Genomic DNA, 25,107 nt, shown 5'->3' with positions numbered 1-25,107 from the left:
GGATCTAGGATCGAACAAAATCACTTTTTGACTTATTTCTCTTGTGTAGAAGGAAATAGTGAGAGCTTTGTTAGTAATATTCCTATCATTCTTCAAGTGGAAGATGATCCTAAGATTTACAAGAAATAACTTCAAAGGACTCGTCCTTTAGGCATGATGTTATCCAAGATGAAATGGATTCGATAATGTCAAACCATACTTAGGAACTTGTCGATCTACCTAAAGGATCAAAAGACCCATTGGAAGTGGGTGTTTAGAAGGAAGTATCATAGTGATGGCACACTAAAAACCTATAAGGATAAATTAGTAAACAAGGGTTTTAGACAAAAGAAATGTGTTGACTATTTCAACACATAAGAACCAAAAGCAATGATGGTCATAATTAGAAGTATTGTTTGCATTAGTTTATTTTCATGACCTTATAGTTCATCAAATGGATGTCAAAATAGAATTCCTAAATGGAAATCTCGATGAGGAGATTTACATGGAACAACCGAAAGGTTATGTGCTTTGTGGAAATGAAAAAAAAATTGTGCAAGTTTGTCAAATCCTTGTATGGATTAAAATATGTATTTAAATAATGACATAAAAAGTTTGACTTTGTCATTGCAAAGTTTACCAATTAAAGGGAGACACACAACTTGGGGGAGAATTTTCAATCATTACCAAATACTAATTCAAAGAGTTTGTCATCATCAAAAGGGGGAGATTGTGAATATTATCAAAGAAAAAAGAAATCAAATGTGTCATGCACATCAATGATGAAGTTATTCAAGAAGGTTGTATATAGAAGTTCAAGTGAAGATTTGAGAGAAGTGGACATAACTACGGTACTCATTACAACTCATGCTATACTACTTTAAATTGCTCAAAACTTCATCTCTTACTTCATTTAAACCTTCTTGCATCATCATACATGATCATATAAAATCTTTCTTCATCTAATTCTTGTAACAAATGTTTATACACAAAGTTGTGTGAGAATATTGTGATATTCATTTGTCTCCATGTTGATCATATGATTGATCATTAGCAACGAGATGAATGGAATTTTAGAAACAAAGAGGTTTCTAACTTCCACATTCAAGATGAAAGATCTTGGACTAATTGACACAATTTAAGAGATCAAAGTAAAGCGAAATAGTGGGGGTTATGAACTTAGTCAAACACACTATATTGAGAAAATATTTGATAAGTTCAAACACTTACACTTTAAGGAAGTAACCACTCCATTTGATCCTAGTGTCAAACTTCAAAAGAATAATGGGAGAACTGTGGCACAATTGGAATATGCAAGTGCAATTGAATGTCTAGTGTACTTAAGGCAATGCGCCAAACCAGACATAGAATTTGCAGTTAGTAAGATGAGTAGATTTACTAGTAATCTAAATGATGAGCATTGGAAGGCCATAACTAGGATTTTCGATTATTTGTTAAAGACTAAAAATCTTGGCCTTCATTATGGTAGGTTTCCTGCCATACTAGAAGGATATACCGACGCAAGTTGGATATCGAGTGTTGGAGATTATAAATCTACAACCGGATGGATATTTACATTAGTTGGAGATGCGATTTCTTGGAAGAGTAAGAAACAAACACCCATCACTCTCTCAACTATGGAATCAGAGTTTGTGGCTCTTGCCTCCACCGGTCAAGAAGCGTAATGGTTAAGGGACCTTCTGTTGGAGGTTCCGTTAGCAAAAGACAATATTTCAAAAGTGTTGATACATTGTGATAGTCAAGTCACCCTATCTAGAGCATTCGGTGAAGTATACAATGGAAAGTATAGACACATAGGTCTTAGACACTCTCTCATGAGAAAATTGATCAATGATGGGATCATTTCAGTGACATGTACAAACAAATTATAATTTAGTTGATATATTTACTAAACCACTAGCCGATTTATTAAAGACTACCTCGAGAGGTATGGGACTAAAACTCCTTGAATAAGGGTTCCGACAATGATAACAACCCAAATTTGAAGTTAACACATCTTAACCTAAGAATCAATGGGTAACAAAAAGTCATTGATTTGGATGTGTGTGCAATACATATTAAGCGTTGAGTTTTCAAGAAACTCTTAATGAAGTTCTATATCGATGATATATATCTCAAGAAATAGATACAAATGAAACTTCACTTATATGAATTTCGAGATATGTAGGCGAAGAACCTTTAAAGAGTGTGTGTATAGTAACGCCGATTCTATCACGTGGGATAACGGTTCAAAGCATAGCTACCTAACGTTCTGATTAGGCTTTGCATTGTCTTTAATATGGTTAAGATCAAATCGAAAGATACTTAATTGTATTAACACTCTTTTGTTTTCTATATTCTGGAATTGGACTTGTCATTATTAGAACAAGTGGGGGATTGCTGTAAATTATTAACAATAAAAAATAAATATGAGTGTGTTCCAAAATGACAAGAAAAATATGCTAGTGAATTTGAATTTTGAATTCGAAAGTTGACATGCAAAATAAAAACATGCAACTCTTGGTAAATGTTTTAATAGGCCAAGCATTGTAACTTATGAAAAAGGAATTGTTTCACCAAGGGTCGCTACCTTGTGAAACAATACTAAAATGGCCTATAAAAATCTCATTTCGGATTCAGAAATTAACAACAAAAAATGTACATCCTCTTCACCGAAAATTCCAGACACTCTTCGCTACATTCGAGTTTTCATCGGTCTTGCGCAAACTTGACAAAGGCTGAATTATCCTGGGTATTCCTTCGTAGAAACTCTAAAACAATTTGAGAGAGCTTGAAATACTATAAGGAAAGTGATTCGCTCACGATTCTTGCCTCGATCCATTTGATTTAAATTCATTTTCTAACAAGGGATGTTGACGGAGAAAGAAAAGCGGTTTGCAAAAGGGTGAACAATTTGCATTGGGAACATATATCTTGCAGCAAATTGACTTTATGTGAGAGAAATTTCGTTACTCTAGTTTATCGGGGTCAGTTTCCATTCAAATGAAACCATAATGTTTACATATAAATATATTAAAGTATTGTTTATTAGCTAACATTAGTAGAAAGTATGTTTCAAGTGGAAAGTATGTTTCAAATGTAACAAGACATGCAATTTGGTTGAGATTTAGTTCATTTAAAAATAATTTACCCCAAAAATGTGATTTGGCTGCAAAGCAATGAAGGATAAATTAATGATTTCCAGAACAATTAATTTTTTTATATTATAGATATATTTTCTTTCATTTCTTTTTCACTTTCACTCTAATCAAAAAATAATCTCACTTTCTATTAACTTTCATTTCTTTCACTTTATTTCCTTTCACTTTCTTTGCATTCATTTTCCTTTTCTATCCAAATTCCAAACAAACAAGTCATGTGTAACCATCAACCCTTACTTGGTTCTTTTCACAGTCTGTATAGTATACTATCTTCTTTATTACATGTTGCTCTAATATTGGTTGAAATAGAAACTAGAAGAACATGCACTGGTTCATAACAGTCACAATTTTTTCAAAATTTGTGGTTCTCAAGCACTATGCATTAACATGTGGACCAAAATACATCTTACACTGCAGAGTCAGTTTAAAGCATAGCCTCATAAATTAAGCCAAATTCTCACTCATATATCCATAAGAATCCCACAGTTACACATGGAACACCGACACTGGTTGCTGATAATATGAAGAATCTAACCATAAGTGGATTAGAGAGGTGCCAAGTGTAGACATAAATCTTCAACTCCCAATGAAAAGTATAGCTTTGGATAACACAAGATAAGAGCACAACAACAGCATCTCCAGTATAAATCCACCCTCATATCCACCTTACCAAATCACCATTCATAAGAATACAATTATCAAAAGCTTATCAATCTTTTCAATTTCATTGCAATACACACGATGGCCGCATCATCCATGGCTCTCTCTTCACCAACCTTGACTGGCAAGCCAGTCAAGCTGACCCCATCAAGCCAAGAATTGGGAGCTGCAAGGTTCACCATGAGGAAGTCTGCCAACACCAAGAAAGTAGCTTCCTCTGGCAGCCCATGGTACGGCCCAGACCGTGTTAAGTACTTAGGCCCATTCTCTGGTGAGCCCCCGTCCTACTTGACTGGAGAGTTCCCAGGTGACTACGGTTGGGACACTGCCGGACTCTCTGCTGACCCAGAGACATTCTCCAAGAACCGTGAGCTTGAAGTCATCCACTCCAGATGGGCTATGTTGGGAGCTTTGGGATGTGTCTTCCCAGAGCTTTTGTCTCGCAACGGTGTTAAATTCGGTGAAGCAGTTTGGTTCAAGGCTGGTTCTCAAATCTTTAGCGAGGGTGGACTTGACTACTTGGGTAACCCAAGCTTGGTTCATGCTCAAAGCATCCTTGCCATCTGGGCCACTCAAGTTATCTTGATGGGAGCTGTTGAAGGTTACCGTATTGCCGGTGGCCCTCTCGGTGAGGTGGTTGACCCACTTTACCCAGGAGGCAGCTTTGATCCATTGGGCTTAGCTGACGACCCAGAAGCATTCGCAGAATTGAAGGTGAAGGAGCTTAAGAACGGTAGATTAGCTATGTTCTCTATGTTTGGATTCTTTGTTCAAGCTATTGTGACCGGAAAGGGTCCTTTGGAGAACCTTGCCGATCATCTTTCCGACCCAGTTAACAACAACGCCTGGTCATATGCCACCAACTTTGTTCCCGGAAAGTGAGTCGTCGTATTGTGTTTTTGTGAAGAGGTCATTTTAATGTATTTCTCATTGTGAATTATTATCGTGTTTGTATGCAAGTGAATGTTAGTGTTTTTTCTTCAGTGTTGATTTGTTCTCTAGAACTATCCCAATTCCCAGCACTAGCTTTCGTATAATAAATATAATGTATGCCACCAAAATTGAATTAATTTTAATTTTGTTGCATAAATTAACTACAATGTTCACTCATTTTTAGGGCGTGGTTGTGATAAATAAATTTAGAAAAAGAAATATATATAAATAATAAATAATGTTACTTCAACAAAATTGATATATTATAAGTACCAAAAGAGAAACAAACCTGGACAATTATCAATGTCTTCGCATTCCAAATTCTTCTCATCGTTGAAACAGGTACGAAATCTCAATGTTCAGCATCCTGAATTATTGTTCTTAACAATGTTTTGATGAATGGATTATTAATTTGGTACATAGGTTGAAAAAAGGACAAAATTAGAGAACACATCAACAAAAACATCAGAAACACAGGTTCAAGAAAGCAATGTTTTATCAACATTGGGTTCACCATTGTTTTTTTTTTTTTTGACGGGAAAGAAATTTCCATTAAAAGGCAGAAAGCCTCACACCAGAAACAGAAGAGTGGGGCTGGTTTGACTGAGGGATGCAACCCATCCAAGTCCTAGAACCCTCTCTCTTTCCAACACCCACCATGAAATGGGCATCAACATTCAAGTTTCTATTGAGATAAATTACAGACGCATCAGCAAAGGACTCTAACAAAATCCTACAGTCCACCACAATGTCATGAAAATGGCCAGAGATTTGAACCTTATTAACGCAATCAACAACATACAGGGCATCAGAATGAAGAATAAAACGCTCAATAGCCATCGATTTCGCCAACTCGAGACACCATCTAATTGCCATCAGCTCCGCGAGCATTGGTTCCACTCTCCCAAAGTTAATACAGCTAGCCGATAGGAGGACGTCCTTGACATGATTCTTGATTACACAGCCAAAACAATAAGAGTCGTCAACAAAACAGCCCGCATCAACATAGATAAAGGCTAAGTTTCTGTGATCGATAGTCAAATCGGGTTGCGGCTGCCTGGAGCTTGAGATAGCTTTATCCTTCATTGCCTTGTTGAAATCCAAAAGAGCTTCTAATGCCTCAGCAGCCACAACATGAGCGGGGCTGCTACCGTTCTTAAAGACGCGATGATTGCGAGCTTCCCATAACTTCCACATAATATAACAGCAAAGTTGAATGCTGAAACAGTCTTTAGAACTCAGACAGAATTCGAGCCAAGCAAGGATATCCATGTTAGGGGGGATGCGGCAGCCAAGGGTGGAAGAGAACCAAACTTGTTGTGCAAAAGGACAGCGCATGAAGAGGTGCTCAGTGGACTCTTCAACCTCGAAACAGAACGGGCAACTACCTTCAATTCTCAATCCTTTTTTCCTGAGATTCGACCTTGAGGGGATAATATCTCGAGAGACCCGCCATAGGAAATCTTTAACTCTACTTTGGACTGGAGCCTTCCAAAGTTTTTTCCACACAACATCCCACGAGCTTGACGACGGACCTGGCTGCAGATTGGATCGGTGATGGCCTAGCAGCCTATACGCGGATTTAACTGAGTAAGCACCATCTTTTTCATGATGCCAAATCAGAGTGTCTTCAGGTTGTCTTCTTGATAGAGGTATGCTAACAATGCGGGGTTCACCATTGTTTCTCCAACCTAGTTGTAGCCAAATATGCCCAACCCAAGAAAGCAGTTAACCTCCTCAGCAATTCCTCTCAATTTCTCAAGGATTCTCACTGACCCATCAAAACCCTACTCAAACTACTCCTTCAGATAGCATCACAATTGCAAATGAAGATGTTGATGAAATTGAAGAGTTAATGATGCTACTAGGAATGTCAGAGGAACAGAGGGGTGGTTTTGATTTTGAGGGTGATGATGGTGATTGCGATTCTTGTCACTGTGAAGGCGGGTTTCATTCAAAGATTGTTGGTGTGGAAGGGCCAAAGTGTAAGAAAGAGGTGTTGAGGTTAGATGGGTGGATCAAGCATTTTCTGAATGATGGAGTGGAAAAGAAAGAGCCTTTGAGATTGGCACATTTGCTTTTAGGCAAAGCTGCTTTTGTTTCTGAGGGTGGTTTTGGAGGCTTGGATTTCCCTTCAACAATTCAAGAATTTCTTCATGCTGATCCTTCCAGTAATTGAAGCATTTGCAAATGTAATATATTTGTTTGTCCATTTTCTATGAACAGTCACATACTGACTTGTTTTAATGCATGTTTGGAGTCACTTTTGGGAGAGGCAAAAGTGATATTTAAGACTCAATATTCATTTTGGTATGTTCGGAGATTCTCAATAAGAATTGATTTTAACTTGAAGATGTGATTTGCATAAACACTATTTTTACTCACTTATGTTTAATGTACTTTGTGTTAACGATTTAAAATCACTCAACCAAAATCAGTTTTCACCGCTGTAAAACCAACCAGACTTATTATTAGTTGAACAATCTTGATTATTGCTGTGAAGACTATCCATTCATTCTATAGAGGTAAAGATGTTTCAGAGGATAGCTATGATCCATTGTCAATTATTTTTTGAACTTCTTAATATCACACTATGTGATAGCTCCTACTTTTCAATGGAGATGGATGCATTGTGTTGTTTAATGCTTAAAATTTCTCAAAGTTACAACATTGCTTGCATAATAAGAGGTCAATCTTCAGCATTTATAATGAAGAGTATAAATTCACGGTCTGTTGCGGTGGCTTAAGGCTTCTGATGCGCCGGAGAGGGGGATGTCCTACAAGATTAGCATTTCAACGCTCAAATAAGTAAGGGATTAAGAAATGAAGTTTGACTGGAGAAGAAATTGAATACTTGTGAAGTGACACATTTTCTTCTTTAAATAAGAGAGGTGGTTGATAACCGCACACATGTGGTACAACGTGGAATGCAGTCAGTTGTTGGATTGATTTGGGAGATTTTGGTAGATTAGCATGGCAATCTCGTGAAGGGTATTTTGTAACACGGGAAAAAAGGGTGTACTTATTCCTCGTGTAGGAACTTACTTCCTTGCAATTGGGACTTCGCCTTCTGAATCTTGCGGACCGCCCATAACACTTTCATTTCATTATCGTTAGAATGTTGGGGAGTGAAACTTGAAACGAACCTGTTATTTTAATTCCCAACCGACACCATTCTCTAACTATATGATTGAACAAACTTGAATGTATGTATAGATTATATGCATTAAACTGAAGGAATTAATTGAAGAGTTGAAGTCCCCGGAAAACTTGTTGCATACATTACATCATAACTGGATAACCAACATAGATACAACAAGGCCTTATAATTGTTAAAGATACTACTCCCTCAGTTCTTTTATAATTGTCACTTTTGTGGAAAAAAATTGTTTCTTTTGAAGTGTCACATTTCAAAGTTCAAGAAAGTATTTTTGTTGTTTTGTTAAAATTATCCCTAATCATTATGATAGAGAGAGAAAAAGTTAAATAAAGTATTAAAAAGTTTAGGGTATTACTATTGAAAAAAAAATCATTACTTAAAAAGTAACAATAATCATTGGTTGTCTTGGTAGAGAAATACTTGCATGGATACGCACCTAAATTCATATTTTTAGGCACAACCAATGAAAAGAGAGAGAATATAATTTTTTTTTAATTTTAATTTCGTTTTTAATTGGCATCATGGGGGTGGTTGAGATAAAAGGGGAGAGAGACAATTTTAATTTTAATTTTTAATTAATAAAAAAAATGTGATTGGTTGTGTGTAAGTACAGGTGTTATGGTTGTGTCCATGTAAGTATTTTCCGTCTTGGTATGTGAAAAAACTTAAAAAGTGACAATTATAAAGGAAAGGAGGGAGTAGTAGTGAATTAATTGGCAAGCTTTCTTTTTCTCTTTTGAAAAAACAGCTCCAAGGATTGGTTGATTCATGCTGTTTATCATTTAACATGACAGTAATACTATGTAGCCGTCTTAAGCTTCACGAGGGCAGATAAAACTTCATTCATAGTAGGTCGACGTTCAGGATCAGAGAGAGTGCAACTCAATGATAGCTTAAAGAGCTCTTCCAACACCTCCCCGTGGTTTTCTGTGATCAGTTCAGGGTCCACAATGTTGACAAGCTGCTCCTTTCCATTCGTAACGGCTTTTGCCACTAAATCAGGCAAACTGCCTGGTTCTGAGAGCCCTGTTGGCCTTTTTTTTGTTAGAAATTCCATTACTATGATACCAAAGCTGAACACATCCACTTTCGGCGTTACTTTCGTTATGTAGGCATATTCTGAGAATTACACAGAAAAATATGTTCAGAGAGTGAAAATATAAATTGTGATAAAAATAGATTACACGTGATTCATTGATCATAAAAGATTAGAAAAGGCTTATACCTGGGGCCAAATAGCCAAATGTGCCTTGCAAAGCTGTTGATGAGGAAAGGGCGTTACCATCCTCCAGATGAAGACCGAGTATTCGAGCTGTCCCGAAATCACTGACATGAGCTTCAAAATCTCTATCTAAGAGGATGTTAGAAGGCTTTAGATCACAGTGGACAATGGGAAAATCATAGCATGAGTGTAAGTAATCCAATCCATTCGCAATAGAAATGAAAACTCGGACTCTTTCAGATAATGTCCACCTCGACTGATCTGCCTCTTTATCATGTATGATGCTATCCAAGCTCCCTTTCTCCATGTACTCAAGCACTAACGCCTTTGTTTTCCCACTTTCCCAAGCAAATCCAAGTATCTTAACCAAATTCCTATGTCTCAGCTGGCACAAGGTGCTGGCTTCTCTCTTGAAGATCTTGTCGGTATTTGAAGAGAATTGGTGCAAATTCAACCTTTTTATAGCTACAATCTGACCGTCTCCGAATTGACCCATGTAAACGGTGCTCAAACTGCTAGCCCCAATGATGTAGTCTGAGCTGAAACAATCTGTGGCGTTTTCTAGCTCCTTTGTACTGAATCTCTTAAGAGCCAACGCCGAACCGCACTCTGGTTGGCGACTCTCAGTATCATCACTCCTTACAGAATTACTGAACATGGTACCTCGGTTGAGATATAAAATCGGAAGCACTACAAGTAGAAGTACAGCAAGAGATCCAAGTGTAGCAATGATAGCTATGCTCTTCTTGGATAGGGAATGATCATTCTTTTTGCATGGCTTTAGGAATCTTGCACCGCAAAGAGCCTGGTTTCCTACCATACTAGATTCATTGATACGTGAAAATATTCCGGTCAAAGGTACAGGACCTTCAAGTTGATTGAAAGAAAAGTTGAGCTGCATCAGGTTGGAAAGATTGGCAACGCCCTCAGGAATAGTTCCCCTCAAGTTATTCTGAGAAAGATCTAAGGAACTAAGACTCTTAAGCTGTGACAAGCTTTCAGGGATTTCACTATCAAAATGATTTCTTGAAAGATTAAAGGTTTGAAGCATGTTCATGCCACTGAAAACTTCAGCAGGAATAGGACCTGAAATATCGTTTCCTGAGAAATCAAGACTAAACATGTTTCTGCACCCGACAAGTGTCTTCGGAAGGACGCCTGAAAGATTATTGTTTGAAACATCAATCGCTTGTGCCATTTCCAACATCCCTAGCTCAGACGGAACATTTCCAACAAAATGGTTGTAAGAAAGGTTAAGATACATCTGCAAGTCCTTGAAGTGTGCAATGACGTCTCCAGGAATCGATCCTGTGAGCTCGTTGTGAGAGAGATCCAACACTAAAAGACGATCAAGCTTCCCCATGCTTTTCGGAATGGATCCATTGAGTTTGTTTCCATGAAAATCTAAGTACGAAAGCATCACAAGCTTTGAGATAGATTCTGGTATTTGACCAGCCAACTTGTTTTCTTGTAGCAAAAGTATAGTCAATCGTTTCAGTTCAGAAAGTTTATCAGGTATTGTACCTTCTAATACATTGTCATGAAGAGCAAGTCCTTGAAGGAGAGAAAGTTTGGACAATTCAATCGGTACATGACCTGAAAATCTATTTTCAGAAAGGGACAGAGTGATGAGTTTATTCAAGTTACCGATCTCTGGTGGAATCGGTCCTACGAAAGCATTTTCGTTCAGCTGCAAACGCATGAGATTAAACAGATTCTTGATACCAGATTTTATCGAACCACTGAAGTTATTATCCGCCAAACTTAGAGTACTAAGATTCGAGCAATTGAAAAGATCGTCAGGGATTTCACCGCTCATTTTGTTGGATACGAGAGACAGGAAAGTTAAATTAGGAAGCCTCGAAAAACCCTCAGGAATGTTTCCAGTCAAAGAATTAATCGATAAACTCACAATAACCAAACTAGTACAATTGGTAATGCTAGGAGGAACAGGACCATGCAAAAAATTATTGTTCAAGACAAGAAACTTCAGATTTTGAAGCACACCTATGTTTGAAGGAATTTCACCTGAAAGAAGATTCTGACTCATGGACAAAGATGTCAAGTTTTTCAAATTTGTTATTGGCGAAGGAATCGTCCCGGTGAACCTATTTAAATGTAGAGTCAACACTTTTAAAGATCTCAAATTTCCAATCTTGGAAGAAATTGTTCCCTCTAAGTTATTCTCTGATAAACCTAAATGCGTTAACGATTTCAACCTATAAATCGAATCTGGTATAGTCGAATTCAAGTTATTATCAAACAACCTCAATGTTTCTAACTGAACTAAATTTCCTAACTCATGAGGAATATTTCCAGTGAACTCGTTCTCATATAACTCAAGATACACAAGACTGCTACATTGACCCAACTCTGAAGGAATTTTCCCGGTCAACGAATTATGCAACAATAGAACATATTCTAAATTTGTTAGGTTGCCAATCTCTTTCGGGATCTCGCCAGATAACTTATTTTGACTAAAATCAATAGATTTCAAAGATCCTAATCGACCTATAGAAACCGGTATAGATCCGACAAAACTATTCCCAAACCCTACAATTTGTATAGTGTTAACTAAATTCCCTATATTTTCCGGAATTTTTCCAGTAAGATTGTTGAAATTGAAAGCAATACCTAACAAAGATGTGATGTTAAATAAACAATCAGGTAGGGTTCCATTGAAAAAGTTGTTACCTAAATCCAAATACTGCAGCCTTTTTAGGTTACTTAATTCGCAAGGAATCGAACCCGAAAGAGAATTATCAACCAGGTAAAGTGATGTAAGTTGAGTACATAGAGTAATTTGAATTGGAATTTGACCAGTGAATGAGTTTGAAGATAAATCAAGAAGTTGAAGAGTTGAAATGTTTCCAAGGAAAGGTGAAATCTGACCTTGGAGTTGAAGTTGAGGTAGAGAAATTGATATAACATGGTTTGAATTGTTGGTACATTCAATGCCTGACCAATTGCAACGAGGGTGTGTGTCAATCCAATTAGCAAGAAATTTAGTTGGGTCATGTGTTATGGATTTTTTGAAAGCTTTCAATGCTTCAATTTCAATTTGAATGGTTGCTTTTGGTGATGTTTGAGCATGTGAAACAATAGTGGATGCAATTGAAATGAGTATGACTATAGTCAAGTTAAGGTTTAGAGACGAAAACATGACTTTGGAATTTGAAGTTTGATGACATTGTATAAAAGACGTGGAAATTCAAGGGTTTATATAGATGATTATGTTCGTCTATTCACCGTAAAAGTAGCTTCTATACTACCGTGACTTTTCCCCGGACCATTTTCGTTTTCCGCCAGTAACCCAAACATACGCTAGATGGTGTCCAAATACATTATTTATTCAATGTATCTAGAAAGGGAATCTTTTCTTATAAATGGGACCAGAGGGAGTAATAATGTTTCATGCAAATGGCATATAACATAACTGCGGATTATCCATTTGAAGCATAGATTTGGAAATTGAATTGTGATGTGACCTGTGAGTTATGAAATGCGTATAGCATTCAGAAGTCAGAACCCAAATATCTCGTTACATACTAGTCGGTCTAGGAAAATTCTGGTCATAGTTCGTGACTTCTAGAATCTATTAGTTCAAAGGAACGTGGATCTTAATTCTTTGTCTCAAAATTATTATTTCTTCGGTTCTAAAATATTTGTCATATGTAAAATTAAAAAATATTATAAATAAAAGAGAGTAAATAATAATTTTTTCAAACTATAGTTATTAGTATATTCAAATTATCATTAATATAAAATAAGAGAAATAATAAATTCAAATATTAATTAAAAGATAAAAATTAAAATTATATCGTAAATTAAAAACGACATTTATTTTGAAACAATTTTTTTGCCTATTCGACACTTATTTTATGACAGAGAGAATAAATATTTATAATTAAAATTTATTAAAAATTTTCAGATTTATTTTCATTTTCAATTTTAATTTTACTTTTTTGTTAATGTTATTTGAATTATTTTTAAATTTAAAATTTAAAACTTTATGTTTATAATAAAAATAAATACATTAATATATGATAAACACATTTGAATACTTTTTTTTCTATTATATAAGTTTTTAATCCGTGTAAAATTGAAAAAAGATTATGCACGGTATAAAATTATTTTACACTATTAACTAATCACTATCATGTATTTTGTCAAGTCATATTGATATTTTTAAGTTAGTTGTGTAATATAATATATTGATAAATTTTTATCGAATAACAAAGTAAAACTATTTTATATTGTCAGGACACTAATTTTAATCTCCTGTGTAAAATAAACAATTAAATTAATTATTTTTTACATATAAAATAATATATTCAATGTAAAATTATAAAATTATAAAATTGAATTAAACAAACTATGTATACATATTTTAATAATTATTATTTTTCATATTAATATAATATATTACTATTTATTTTCTTTTCACTACAAAAGTAACAAAATATTATTAGATGAGCTTCATTTCTTTAAACTTTGCTTGGTAGTTTGGAAGGAATAAAAAAATAAACAAAGAATGAGAAAGATGTGAGAACATTTTTTATGAGAAAGAAGCGTCTTTTGTTCTATTATCATATAAAAAATAGAAACTGAACGCTTCTTTCTCATTCTTTGTTTATTGGGCAGGCACAGTACTTTAAAGACGTACTAAAAGAAATGTTCTCACATCTTTCTTTTTGACAAATTATTATTGAAGAGTAATTCAATATTCAGAAGATGAGCATCAGAAGTTGTGATGTGGGCTGATCTTCTGATGGTTACTCAGAAGATGTCGTTGACCAGAAGATGTTATCTTCTGGGTCCCATTAGCTTAGCTGTTTAGTAGTAAGGGTACTTTAGTATTTTGTAGTACTGTACTGTTTGTACCTTAGACTTGTTCACTAAGTTTACTGTTTTAGGGCTTATGTGGCAAGATTTTCTTTTCTTATAAATAACCTTGTAATAGCTATCATTAACATAATACAACATTTATTCTCTCATCCCTTTTGCGCCGTTATTCTATTATTCTCTTTGTCACCATCTTTATTCATTGTGCACCAACAATTGGTATCTAGAGCTCCGGTTCCAAACACAGGGAAACACGAGTGAACGTGAGTTTGTGTGACTGTGTGATTGATTTTGTTTCTGGGAAACAAAGTTGTGTTGAATCACATTTTTTCTTGATTGTTTGTGGGTTGGGAAACACTGTGTGAGTGTGAGTGAAATCTGTTTTTGTCTGCACAAGTTTAAAGATGAGTGGAAGCAACTTGAATACCAAACTTCCAGTTCTTGATGGTAAAAATTGGAATAGATGGATGATTCAAATGCGTGTATTATTTGGTGCTCAAGATGTTCTAGATCTTGTCACTGGAGGATATATTCCGGTTGCAGCGGATGCAACGGAAGAACAAAGAGAAGCGCAGAGAGAGACGAAGAAGAGAGACCAAAAGGCGTTGTTTTTTATCCATCAGTGTGTGGATGTGAATGTGTTTGAGAAGATTGCTGATTCTATGACGTCAAAGGAGGCGTGGAATATACTGGTCAGGTGTTACGGTGGTGACGTATCAGTGAAGAAGGTGAAGCTTCAATCCCTGAGAAAGCAATATGAGAATCTCAACATGAAGAACAATGAGAAAGTCTCTGAGTATATCTCTAGAGTGATTGTGATCACTAATGAGATGAAGGCTTGTGGAGAAACTCTTTCTGAACAAGTAATCATAGAGAAGATATTGAGGTCACTTACTCCTCAATTTGATTATATTGTTGTATCCATTGAACATTCTAAAGATCTGGAAACCATGAGAATAGAAGAGTTGCAAAGCAGTTTAGAAGCACAAGAGTTGCGTCTGACTGAGAGAACTTCTGAGAGAGAAGTTGAGCAATCTCTGAAGGCTTCTTTTATCAAGAAGGACCAGAAGCATAGACGTGGTGATAGATTCCAGAAGGAAGCCTCAACTTCTGATGATAAGAGATATCAGAAGGGAAAGGATAAAAAGAAAGTTCAATGTTACTGTTGCAAACAGTTTGGCCATTTTGCTAGAGACTGTTTGGCAAACAAAGGAAGGAGATCAGAAGAAGCAAATATAGCCAGAGGAGGATCAGATGATGAACCTGTGCTATTGATGGATTCAGAGTCGGACAAAAGATGTTCGTCAGAATGGTGGTATATGGACACTGGGTGTTCAAATCACTTGACTGGAAACAAACAATGGCTGATAGACTTTGACTCTGAAAGGAGGACAAAGATCAGATGTGTTGATGATAAGTACCTATATGTAGAAGGTATGGGAAATGTCAAAGTCAAAGTGAAGAATGGAAAGACTGTTCTGATCAAAGACGTTTGGTATGTTCCTGGAATCAGAAGCAATCTGATGAGTGTGGGTCAGCTCATTGAGAAAGGTTTCTCAGTTGTTATGAAGAATAACCTCTTGAAGTTGTATGATTTTAATCAGAAGTTGATTATGCAATCTGAACAGGGAAGCAACAGAACATTCAAGGTGAATGTAGAAACAACTGAAATAGAGTGTCTGAGTGCTGAAGGCTCAGAAGGTGACAGTAAGCTGTGGCACAAGAGGTTGGGGCACTTGAACTATAGAAGCCTGGGGCATCTAAGTTCTAAGAAGCTTGTACATGGCATTCCAAAGATTGTGAAGCCTGAGAAGTCATGTGAGGTATGCATGAAAGGCAAGCAACCCAGATTGCCATTTGTATCAGAAGTTGCTCCAAGAGAAAAGCATGCTCTGGGAGTAGTGCACTCTGATGTGTGTGGACCATTTCCAGAACCTTCACTTGGAGGAAATAGGTATTTTGTGTCTTTTGTGGATGAGTTCACAAGAATGACGTGGGTAACACTTATCAAGTTTAAGACTGAGGTGTTCACAGAATTCCAGAAGTTCAAGGTGAAGGCTGAGAAGCAGAGTGGTCAGAAGATAAAGATTCTCAGAACGGATGGTGGAGGCGAGTATAACTCTACAGAATTCCAGAAGTTCTGTGATGATAATGGAATTGAGCATGAAGTTACTGCTCCTTATACTCCTCAACACAATGGTCTTGCTGAACGTAGAAATCGTACTTTGCTTGATATGACGAGAAGTATGCTTAAAGAGAAGAAGCTTCCTCATAATCTATGGGGAGAAGCTGTTGCTACTGCAGCATATGTGCTCAACAGGTGTCCAACGAAGAGGCTGAAGGAAATTGTTCCTTTAGAGAAGTGGACTAAAGAGAAACAGAGTGTTAGTCATCTGAAGGTTTTTGGTTCTGTGTGTTACAAACACGTTCCAGAAGCTAGAAGGAAGAAGCTGGATGATAGAAGCAAAGTGATGTTATTGGTGGGGTACCACAGTACAGGTGCATACAAGCTCTATTGTCCAGAGACTAACAAAGTTGAAGTCAGCAGAGACGTCATTGTGAAGGAATCAGAAGTTTGGGATTGGAGAAAGTCTCAACCAACTTCTGATGTAGAGATAACTTTTGAAGAAAAGTTAGAGTCAGAAGATGAAGATGAAGAATCTTCTGAAGACGAGTCAGAAGATGAAGCATCTTCTGAAGATGAGTCAGATGGAGAATCTGATTCTGATCCAGATTCTGATGATGATCCAGATTCTGGTGGTAGTCATGTTTCTGGAAGGGAAAACTCTGAAGACATAGGGTCTGGAGGACAAGCTTCTGGAGATGATCATGGAGGTGGTGACTCAGGAGTAGCTGACTCTGAAGTAGCTCAGCGACCACAAAGAGTCAGAACTATACCACGAAGGTTTGCAGATTTTGACATGTTGCAAGACACAGAAGTTGACTCAGAAGGAGAGGTCATTCAGTGCGCCATGTTAGTAGATTCTGAACCAGTGAGTATAGAAGAAGCGCTCAAGAAGAAGGTCTGGCTGAATGCCATGAAAGAAGAACTTGAGGATATAGAAAGAAACAAAACTTGGAAGCTGACAGAACTTCCAAAGAAGAAGAAAGCCATCAGCGTCAGATGGGTTTTCAAAGTAAAGCTGAAGCCAGATGGATCAGTTGGTAAACACAAAGCAAGGCTAGTGGCTAGAGGTTTTCTTCAGAAACCTGGACTAGATTACTTTGAGGTGTTTGCTCCTGTAGCTAGACATGAAACAATCAGGCTGGTGATTGCGTTAGCTGCGAACAGAGGATGGTCCTTGATGCATCTGGATGTAAAGTCTGCATTTCTGAATGGTCCATTACAAGAGGAGGTATACGTGTCACAACCCCCTGGCTTTGTGAAAAAGAATAAGGAAGGGATGGTGTACAAATTACACAAAGCTCTGTATGGATTGAAGCAAGCGCCCAGAGCTTGGAATTTGAACATTGATTCATTTTTCAAGAAGCAAGGGTTTCAGAAGTGTGAGATGGAATATGGAGTTTATGTGCAACATTCTGGATGCAATATGATTCTGCTGTGTCTTTATGTTGATGACATATTGCTTACGGGGAGTTGTCCAGAAGATCTGATGAAGTTCAAGAAGGTGCTGATGAATGAGTTTGAGATTACAGACCTTGGGAAAATGTCATATTTTCTAGGGATGGAGATTCTGTACTCAGAAGATGGTATCATTCTACATCAGTTGAAGTATGAGTTAGAACTTCTAAAGAAATTCAAGTTGGAGAATTGCAAAGCTGCTGTTACACCGTGAGAAGTGAATCAGAAGTTGGACTCTGATTCTGAAGGTGAAGATGTTGATGCTACGGTATTCAAACAGCTGGTTGGTTCTCTAAGGTATTTGTGTAATACCAGGCCTGATATATGTTATGCAGTTGGATTGGTTAGTAGGTTCATGAGTAAACCTAAGTGGTCCCATTACCAAGCTGCTGTTAGAGTCTTGAGATATGTCAAGGGAACTCTGAAGTTTGGCATATTGTTTCCTTCTGGGAGAAAGGAAGAATCAGAGTTATTGAGTTATTCTGATTCTGATTGGTGTGGAGACAGAGTTGATAGAAGGAGTACTTCTGGATATTTGTTCATGTTTCTGGGAGGCCCTATCTCTTGGAGTTCCAAGAAGCAACCTGTTGTTGCTCTATCAACCTGTGAAGCTGAGTACATCGCAGGCGCTGTAGCTGCATGTCAAGCTGTGTGGCTTCTGAATCTATTAGAAGATCTGAAGATTAGAGTGAAGAAGCCCCTGAAGCTGATGATTGATAACAAGTCTGCAATCAATCTTGCCAAGAATCCGGTGTTACACGGAAGAAGCAAGCATATTGAGACTAAGTATCATTTCTTGAGAAGCCAAGTCCAGAATGGAACATTAGAAGTTGTGTATTGTAGCACCCAGAAGCAGATGGCTGATGTTCTGACGAAGGCGATCAAGACGGATCAATTTCTGCTCTTGAGGGATGGAATTGGCGTTGTCAGCTTTGAGTGAAGAATATGAATAAAGGGATGATATTGAAGAGTAATTCAATATTCAGAAGATGAGCATCAGAAGTTGTGATGTGGGCTGATCTTCTGATGGTTACTCAGAAGATGTTGACCAGAAGATGTTATCTTCTGGGTCCCATTAGCTTAGCTATTTAGTAGTAAGGGTACTTTAGTATTTTGTAGTACTGTACTGTTTGTACATTAGACTTGTTCACTAAGTTTACTGTTTTAGGGCTTATGTGGCAAGATTTTCTTTTCTTATAAATAACCTTGTAATAGCTATCATTAACATAATACAACATTTATTCTCTCATCCCTTTTGCGCCGTTATTCTATTATTCTCTTTGTCACCATCTTTATTCATTGTGCACCAACAATTATAATGTTTTTCTTTTTGTGACATTTATGTAAAATATTAGTTGGAGGTATATAAGGGATGACAAGATGGTTATAGAGGAAATCCCCTTTATATATTTTGATCATATTCAATAACACATAACAGACAAAAGAATTGAGTATTAAAAAATATTTATTTTTATGTTTTTCTAATAATTATTTCTAAATAAGTATTATTTGCCTTTACTTTGTTAACTTTATATTTTCCATATAAGTTTGTATTAGTTATTTTTATGTAATAATAGAACAAGAGATCAGTACCAAAAAAATATGGGTGACTGTTATATTTGTTTTCTCTAATGTTTAGTTGTCCTATATTAATAATATACTCTCTCCGTCTCATATTATTTGGTCATTTTACACCGATTAAAAACAGTAATAAATGAAAGAAGAAATAGCGACTTTACCAAATACCTGATTAACTATTGGTGTATTCAAATTACGATTAATATTAAGCGAAAAATAATAAATTAAGAGTATTTATTAGAGGGTACACTTGGAAGATTGGGACAAATTTTGACAATTATTTTAGAGCGGAGGGAGTATTATTTTTAAAACAATAAAAATGCAAATTACCATAGCTATTAAAAGTCATCTTTTAACTTTTCAATGCGAATTCAAATTTTCCCTGCTCAATGTAAATAATCTGAAAGGTCACACGGGGAGATGGAAAGTCTTATAATGCAGATACGGAAACCCAAATTTTTTGAATTTTATGTTCAAATTTTCTATTATCTTAGATCTTAAAGGTAATTAAATGATAATTACAATAATAATTATCAAATTATCATTAATATAGATTTTATCAAATTTTATTATTGGAAGAATTAATTATTATTAAATTGAAAATTAAATAATTCCTCATAATTATTATTTATTTCTAAATTTCATAATTTTGAAGTCAAAAAGAGTATATATTTTTTTAAATAACTTCTTTAGATGATTTGCATTCTAAAGTTTCAAAGGGGATTGAGAAATAATAGATGAAATAAATAAAATAATAAAGAATAAATTAAAAAATGTTAAAATTTAATATGTTTATTTGAATTCTACTTTATCAGGTTATTTCAATTTTAAAATATTTAATTTGATGAAAATTAAAATTTAATAAAGAAAAAGTTAATTATAAATATTGATGATTTTAAGAAGAAAGGATGATTAATTTAATTTATAATATCATTATTATTACTAATTTGACAAAAGCTTATTTGAAACATTTAGATAAGCTGATTATTACTTATAAACAAATAGTGAAAAATGATGTTTCAAACTTATCAATATAACTCTAATTTTAAGGTAAAAATATGAATCAATAAATAAAAATTAACATAAATAAAATTTCAATGTTTTTTTAGTATACATGTGATAATTTTTTATTAATTGGTTGTAAAAAAATTCAATTAAAATTTTTTTAGTTATAAATCTAAAAATTAAATCAAAGAGTTTTAATGATTAATCTGACAATTATAATTGTATATTAATTTCCTTTTAAAAATATATATATTTGACAAAAAATTAATGATAAAAGATAAAAATTTTATTGATATACTCATTTTTATAAACTGAATTAGTTATAATTGTTTTTATAAACAAAATAAATTCAACTATTAATTTGTTTTATAAATGAGAATAAGTTACAAATATTTTTATAAATAGACACACGGGTTCAAGGTGTTTATAAACGAGAAAAAAGTTACAATAGTTTTATGAATGGACACGTCTGATAATTTTTTATTAATTGCTTATAAAAGGCTCAATTATAACTTTTTTTACTTACAAATCTAAAAATTAAACCTATAAAATTTTTAAAATCAAAGAGTTTTAATAATTAATTTGACAATTATAGTTGTATATTAATTTTATTTTAAAAAAGAGTTTAATTGCTATGCACTGTCAGTGTAAAACTTTTTACACTATCAATGCATCACAATCACTCAATTATATTACTTTTTAAAAAATTAAAATAAAAGTCAAACACTTCCAATAGATTAACGGTCGTGATTTAGTGACGGTGTAAAACTTCTTTACACCGTCAGTGTATTCCAATTAAATTCTTTAAAAAATAAAAATTTGGTAAAGATTAATAATAAAAGGTAAATAACTACATACATTTAATCAACATAGTAAATATGTACAAATTTGACAAATGATATGAAAGTGAGAGACGCTTACTATATTTGTAATTATATAAATGTTAGTCAATTGTTTTCATAAATGTTACACCCTCCATTCCTTTTTAACTGTCGTTTCAGAGGAATTTTTTTGTTTATATTTAAGTGTCATATTTATAATTTAATGTTATAATCTGTCCATTATACCCTTACTTTCTCAATAACTCCCTTAATTAGTCATTAAAAAAAGAGAAAGATGATTGAATTTATTTAGAAAGAGAAAATAAACGAGGGAATAATAGAAAAAATAACTCTAACAATCTACTATCTTGGTTGAAGAACTTTATGCTAAAATGACATTTAAAAGGGAACGAAAGGAGTAATAACTATATAAAAGTTAATCAATCATATCTTTTTAACAAAATTTGATTAACATTAAAGACTTAATACTCTTTTGGTCAAATATATTAATCTAAGAATTTTTTTGATTTCTCAATTTAAAAGTTGGTGCGTATTATTAGCCTATATTTATAACTATGTGAAATTTAATCAACTGAAAAAATGAATTTAAACTTGACAAATGAGATTGAACAACGTATAGTGTAAATTCAGACAGAACATGTGCGATAGCACGGGTATGCTACTAGTTTACATTAAAGTTGCTGAGTTGTTATTTATTTTTAGACTAGTGGATTAATATTTGTTAAGGCTTAATTTTGATTTTATTTTAGATTCTGTTGATTACAGTAGGGTCACTAGATATAAAAATGGTTCTGAAAAATCTATCGTTGATGATAATGATGATATATTAATGGCTTTAAACAAAATATCATCGAAGGCTTAGCTTTGGGTAGAGTTACCGAAGGTTTAATATTGAATAAAAACAAGACTGACATTTGGTTGTAAAAATTACAAATAGCCACAATTTATCCACGGCTTAGCCGTGGGAAATATCGTCGGTTTTAACAGCTGTCGGTAAACATTATCATGGAGGCTTTTACCGAGGGTCTTAGTGTCGTCGGTTAGCCATGGGTAATTTAGCATTACCCACAACTTTTTTGATTACCGAAGGCTTTTGGCCCTTTGTAATGATAAGTTTTCTTGTAGTGCATACAGAAGCCAAATGTATCACATCTAACAACGACGAAGAGGATACTAAGGTATCTGAAAGGAACTTTTAACTATGGCATTTTATTTTCTGCAACCGATAAAGGAAAAGAATGCAAGTTAGTGGGTTACACCGACTCAAGTTGGTGAAGTGATGCTAATGATCGAAAAATCCACAGCAAGTTATGTGTTTATGCTAGATTGAGCATCAGTTGCTTGAAGTTCGAGAAAAGAACATGTTGTGGCACTATCATCATGTGAAGCAGAGCACATAGCTGCTTCCCTTTGCGCATGTCAAGCAACATGGATGATAAATCTGGTTGAAGAGATTACAACAGAAAATCATAGAGCAATTACCATGAAGATCGACAACATGTCAGCTATCAATATGGCGAAGAACCCGATAGCACACGACAAAAGCAAGCACAACGAAATGAGGTTCCATTATCTTCGAGATCAGATAGATAAAGGGAAGAAGAATCTGGAACACTGCAGAATTGAGAATTAGATTGCAGACATCATGACGAAGGGTGTGTAGGTCGAAGTATTCAGAAGACTAAGAGCTATGATGAATGTAGATAACTTAGACACATGAATTAGGTGGTGTATTAAATTGTAATTTCTTGTGTCGAAGCAGGATGTTGCTTGACACAAGGCGTGCCGAAAAATTAGTCTGTCGAGTTGTATGTTACTTGTCGAAGTGTCGAAGCAGTTAGTTTCACACAATATTTCGAATTTGGTCTAAAATAAATATTTTGGGTTTTTATGTTTTGGGATTTGGATTAAGAAGAAAGCAAACCTAAAACTATATATAGAGGGAGTAACCACTATTTTGTATCACTATTAATATTCACAGAATTTGCAGTTGCAAGTGAATAAAAGGTTTTCCACAATTTGTGGGTAGAGTGAAACTCTACAGAAAATGGTCTTTTTCTTCTCTTTTATTTTCGTAACCTTAATTCACCTTTTTCCCAAATTCCCTTTCCTTCATTGTCATTGTGTAATGATAAGAGTTAGGCTTTGTCAAGCCTGAGACTAACCTGCTAAAAAATTCAAAGTCTGGCATGTAGCCTATCGTAAACTTATTTTTTTGGTGATTGATCTATTAGCCTACTTAAAAGCCTATTTCATTTGAACATTTGTAAATAAGTCATTCAACTTAACTTTATATAGACTAACAAATTAATAGATGAGTGAAATTAAATGTTTGTTAGCATAAATTTTGTGATATTATTTGTTTGAAAAAACTTATGGAAGCAACTTATGACATTGTTCATAAGGTTTTTTCATCTTATTTTCATAATTTTTTTAAGATATCTAATATTCATTTTTAGGGTTAATAGTTATTTTGCTTCCTGCCATATAGGCGGGTTTTAAAAAACCCTGTTAAAATCCAATTATCATAATCTTTGATGTCGCAAATATTTTTTAATTCTTAATTATTTGAAAGTTGATAGTTGCCCTAAAACAATAAAATTAAATTATCGTGATTTTGAAATTATTTATTTTTAAAATAATAATAATTATTATTATCTTTTATTCTAATTTTATCCTTTCTCATTCATCTTCATCCTTTTTAATATATTCATTCATCCAACCCAGAAAATTGACTTAAGTCAAAAATCACTTCTCTCTCAAACCCTCGTAAAAAACTTAAACTTTTTTTATATATATAAAAGGTTTGACCTAACATATAATACATAAACTTATATAAACTGGATCATAGACCACTTAGTCGATCGGGCCTATTCTCAACCCCTACATACCACTAACTGCCAGTCTTGTCTTTGTACTCTACAAGATGATGCTATAGCTCGTTGTTTTCCTCCTGCAAATTAAACTAATATGATTATGGTTTTTCCGTAAAGGTTAGCTTAGCAAGGTTTTTATAAATTAGGATAAATATAAGTTTATTTCCAATAAAAATTCATTTTTTAAATCTAGACTGTAAATTGAATCAAATCATTCCCATTGCATTTTAAAACTTGTGGGATACTTACAGAAATATTTGCTATTTCCCAAAACATTCACCGTGAAGAGGAAGAGAAAATCACAGAAATAACCACCTAATAAAAATTGATCATAAGACCCAAAAGAGAAACAAAACTGGACCATTATCAATGTCTTCGCATTCCAAATTCTTCTCATCTTTCAAACAGGTACGAAATCACAATTTTCAACATCTTAAAGTATTGTTCTTGACCGTGTTTTAATATACGATTATTAAATTTGGTACATAGGTTGAAAACAGGATAAAATTAGAGAACACATCATCAAAAACATCAGAAACACAGGTTCAAGAAAGCAATGTTTTATCAACATTGGGTTCACCTTTGTTTCTCCAACCAAGTTGCAGCCAAACATGTCCATCCCAACAAAGCAGTGAACCTCCTCAGCAGTTCCTCTCGATTTCTCAAGGATTCTCACTGACCCATCAAAACCCTACTCAAACTACTCCTTCAGATGAAATCACAATTGCAAATGAAGCTCGAGAAGATGTTGATGAGATTGAAGAGTTAATGATGCTACTAGGAATGTCAGAGAAACAAAGGGGTGGTTTTGATTTTGAGGGTGATGATGGTGATTGTGATTCTTGTCACTGTGAAGGTGGGTTTCATTCAAAGATTGTTGGTGTGGAAGGGCCCAAGTGTAAGAAAGAGGTGTTGAGGTTAGATGGGTGGATCAAGCATTTTCTGAATGGTGATCATGGGGTGGAAAAGAAAGAGCCTTTGAGATTGGCACATTTGCTTTTAGGCAAAGCTGCTTTTATTTCCGAGGGTGGTTTTGGAGGCTTGGATTTCCCTTCAACTATTCAAGAGTTTCTTCATACTGATCCTCCCAGTAATTGAAGCACTTGCAAATGTAATAAACTTGTTTGTCCAATTTATATGAACAGTCGCATACTGACTTGTTTTAATGCATATTTGGAGTCACTTTTGGGAGAGGCAAAACTGATATTGAAGACTTAACATTCATTTTGGTATGTTCTGATTGTGATTTGCAGTATTTTCCTC

General features: G+C 34.7%; 3 protein-coding genes across 4 annotated transcripts; 2 read left to right on the top strand and 1 right to left on the bottom strand.

The window, feature by feature from the left end:
- The first annotated feature begins 3,881 nt into the window (after positions 1-3,881).
- LOC131603063 (chlorophyll a-b binding protein 8, chloroplastic) lies at positions 3,882-4,783 on the top strand. Its single transcript, XM_058875312.1, has one exon. It carries the CDS (start codon positions 3,882-3,884, stop codon positions 4,680-4,682), a length of 801 nt encoding a protein of 266 aa, XP_058731295.1. The 3' UTR covers positions 4,683-4,783.
- Positions 4,784-4,929: 146 nt separating this feature from the next.
- LOC131603064 (uncharacterized) lies at positions 4,930-25,084 on the top strand. Of its 2 annotated transcripts, none has more exons than XM_058875314.1 (2): positions 4,930-5,075; positions 24,334-25,084. In XM_058875314.1, the coding sequence occupies exons 1-2, from the start codon at positions 5,037-5,039 to the stop codon at positions 24,940-24,942; spliced, it is 648 nt and encodes a 215-aa protein (XP_058731297.1). In that variant the 5' UTR covers positions 4,930-5,036; the 3' UTR covers positions 24,943-25,084. The 2 variants fall into 2 exon arrangements, with proteins under 2 accessions (XP_058731297.1, XP_058731296.1); XM_058875313.1 differs by lacking the exon at positions 4,930-5,075 and adding an exon at positions 23,822-24,252.
- On the bottom strand, positions 8,599-12,319 carry LOC131603059 (LRR receptor-like serine/threonine-protein kinase FLS2). The gene is made up of 2 exons (XM_058875308.1): positions 9,119-12,319; positions 8,599-9,012 (listed from the first exon to the last, which is right to left on the bottom strand). The coding sequence occupies exons 1-2, from the start codon at positions 12,276-12,278 to the stop codon at positions 8,693-8,695; spliced, it is 3,480 nt and encodes a 1,159-aa protein (XP_058731291.1). The 5' UTR covers positions 12,279-12,319; the 3' UTR covers positions 8,599-8,692.
- Positions 25,085-25,107: the final 23 nt, after the last annotated feature.

This window comes from Vicia villosa, linkage group LG5 (genome assembly GCF_029867415.1).
Source record: "Vicia villosa cultivar HV-30 ecotype Madison, WI linkage group LG5, Vvil1.0, whole genome shotgun sequence".
NCBI classification, from domain to species: Eukaryota; Viridiplantae; Streptophyta; class Magnoliopsida; order Fabales; family Fabaceae; genus Vicia; species Vicia villosa.
The sequence above is the reverse complement of the archived record's forward strand: the minus strand, read 5'-3'. Positions and strand labels throughout refer to the sequence as shown.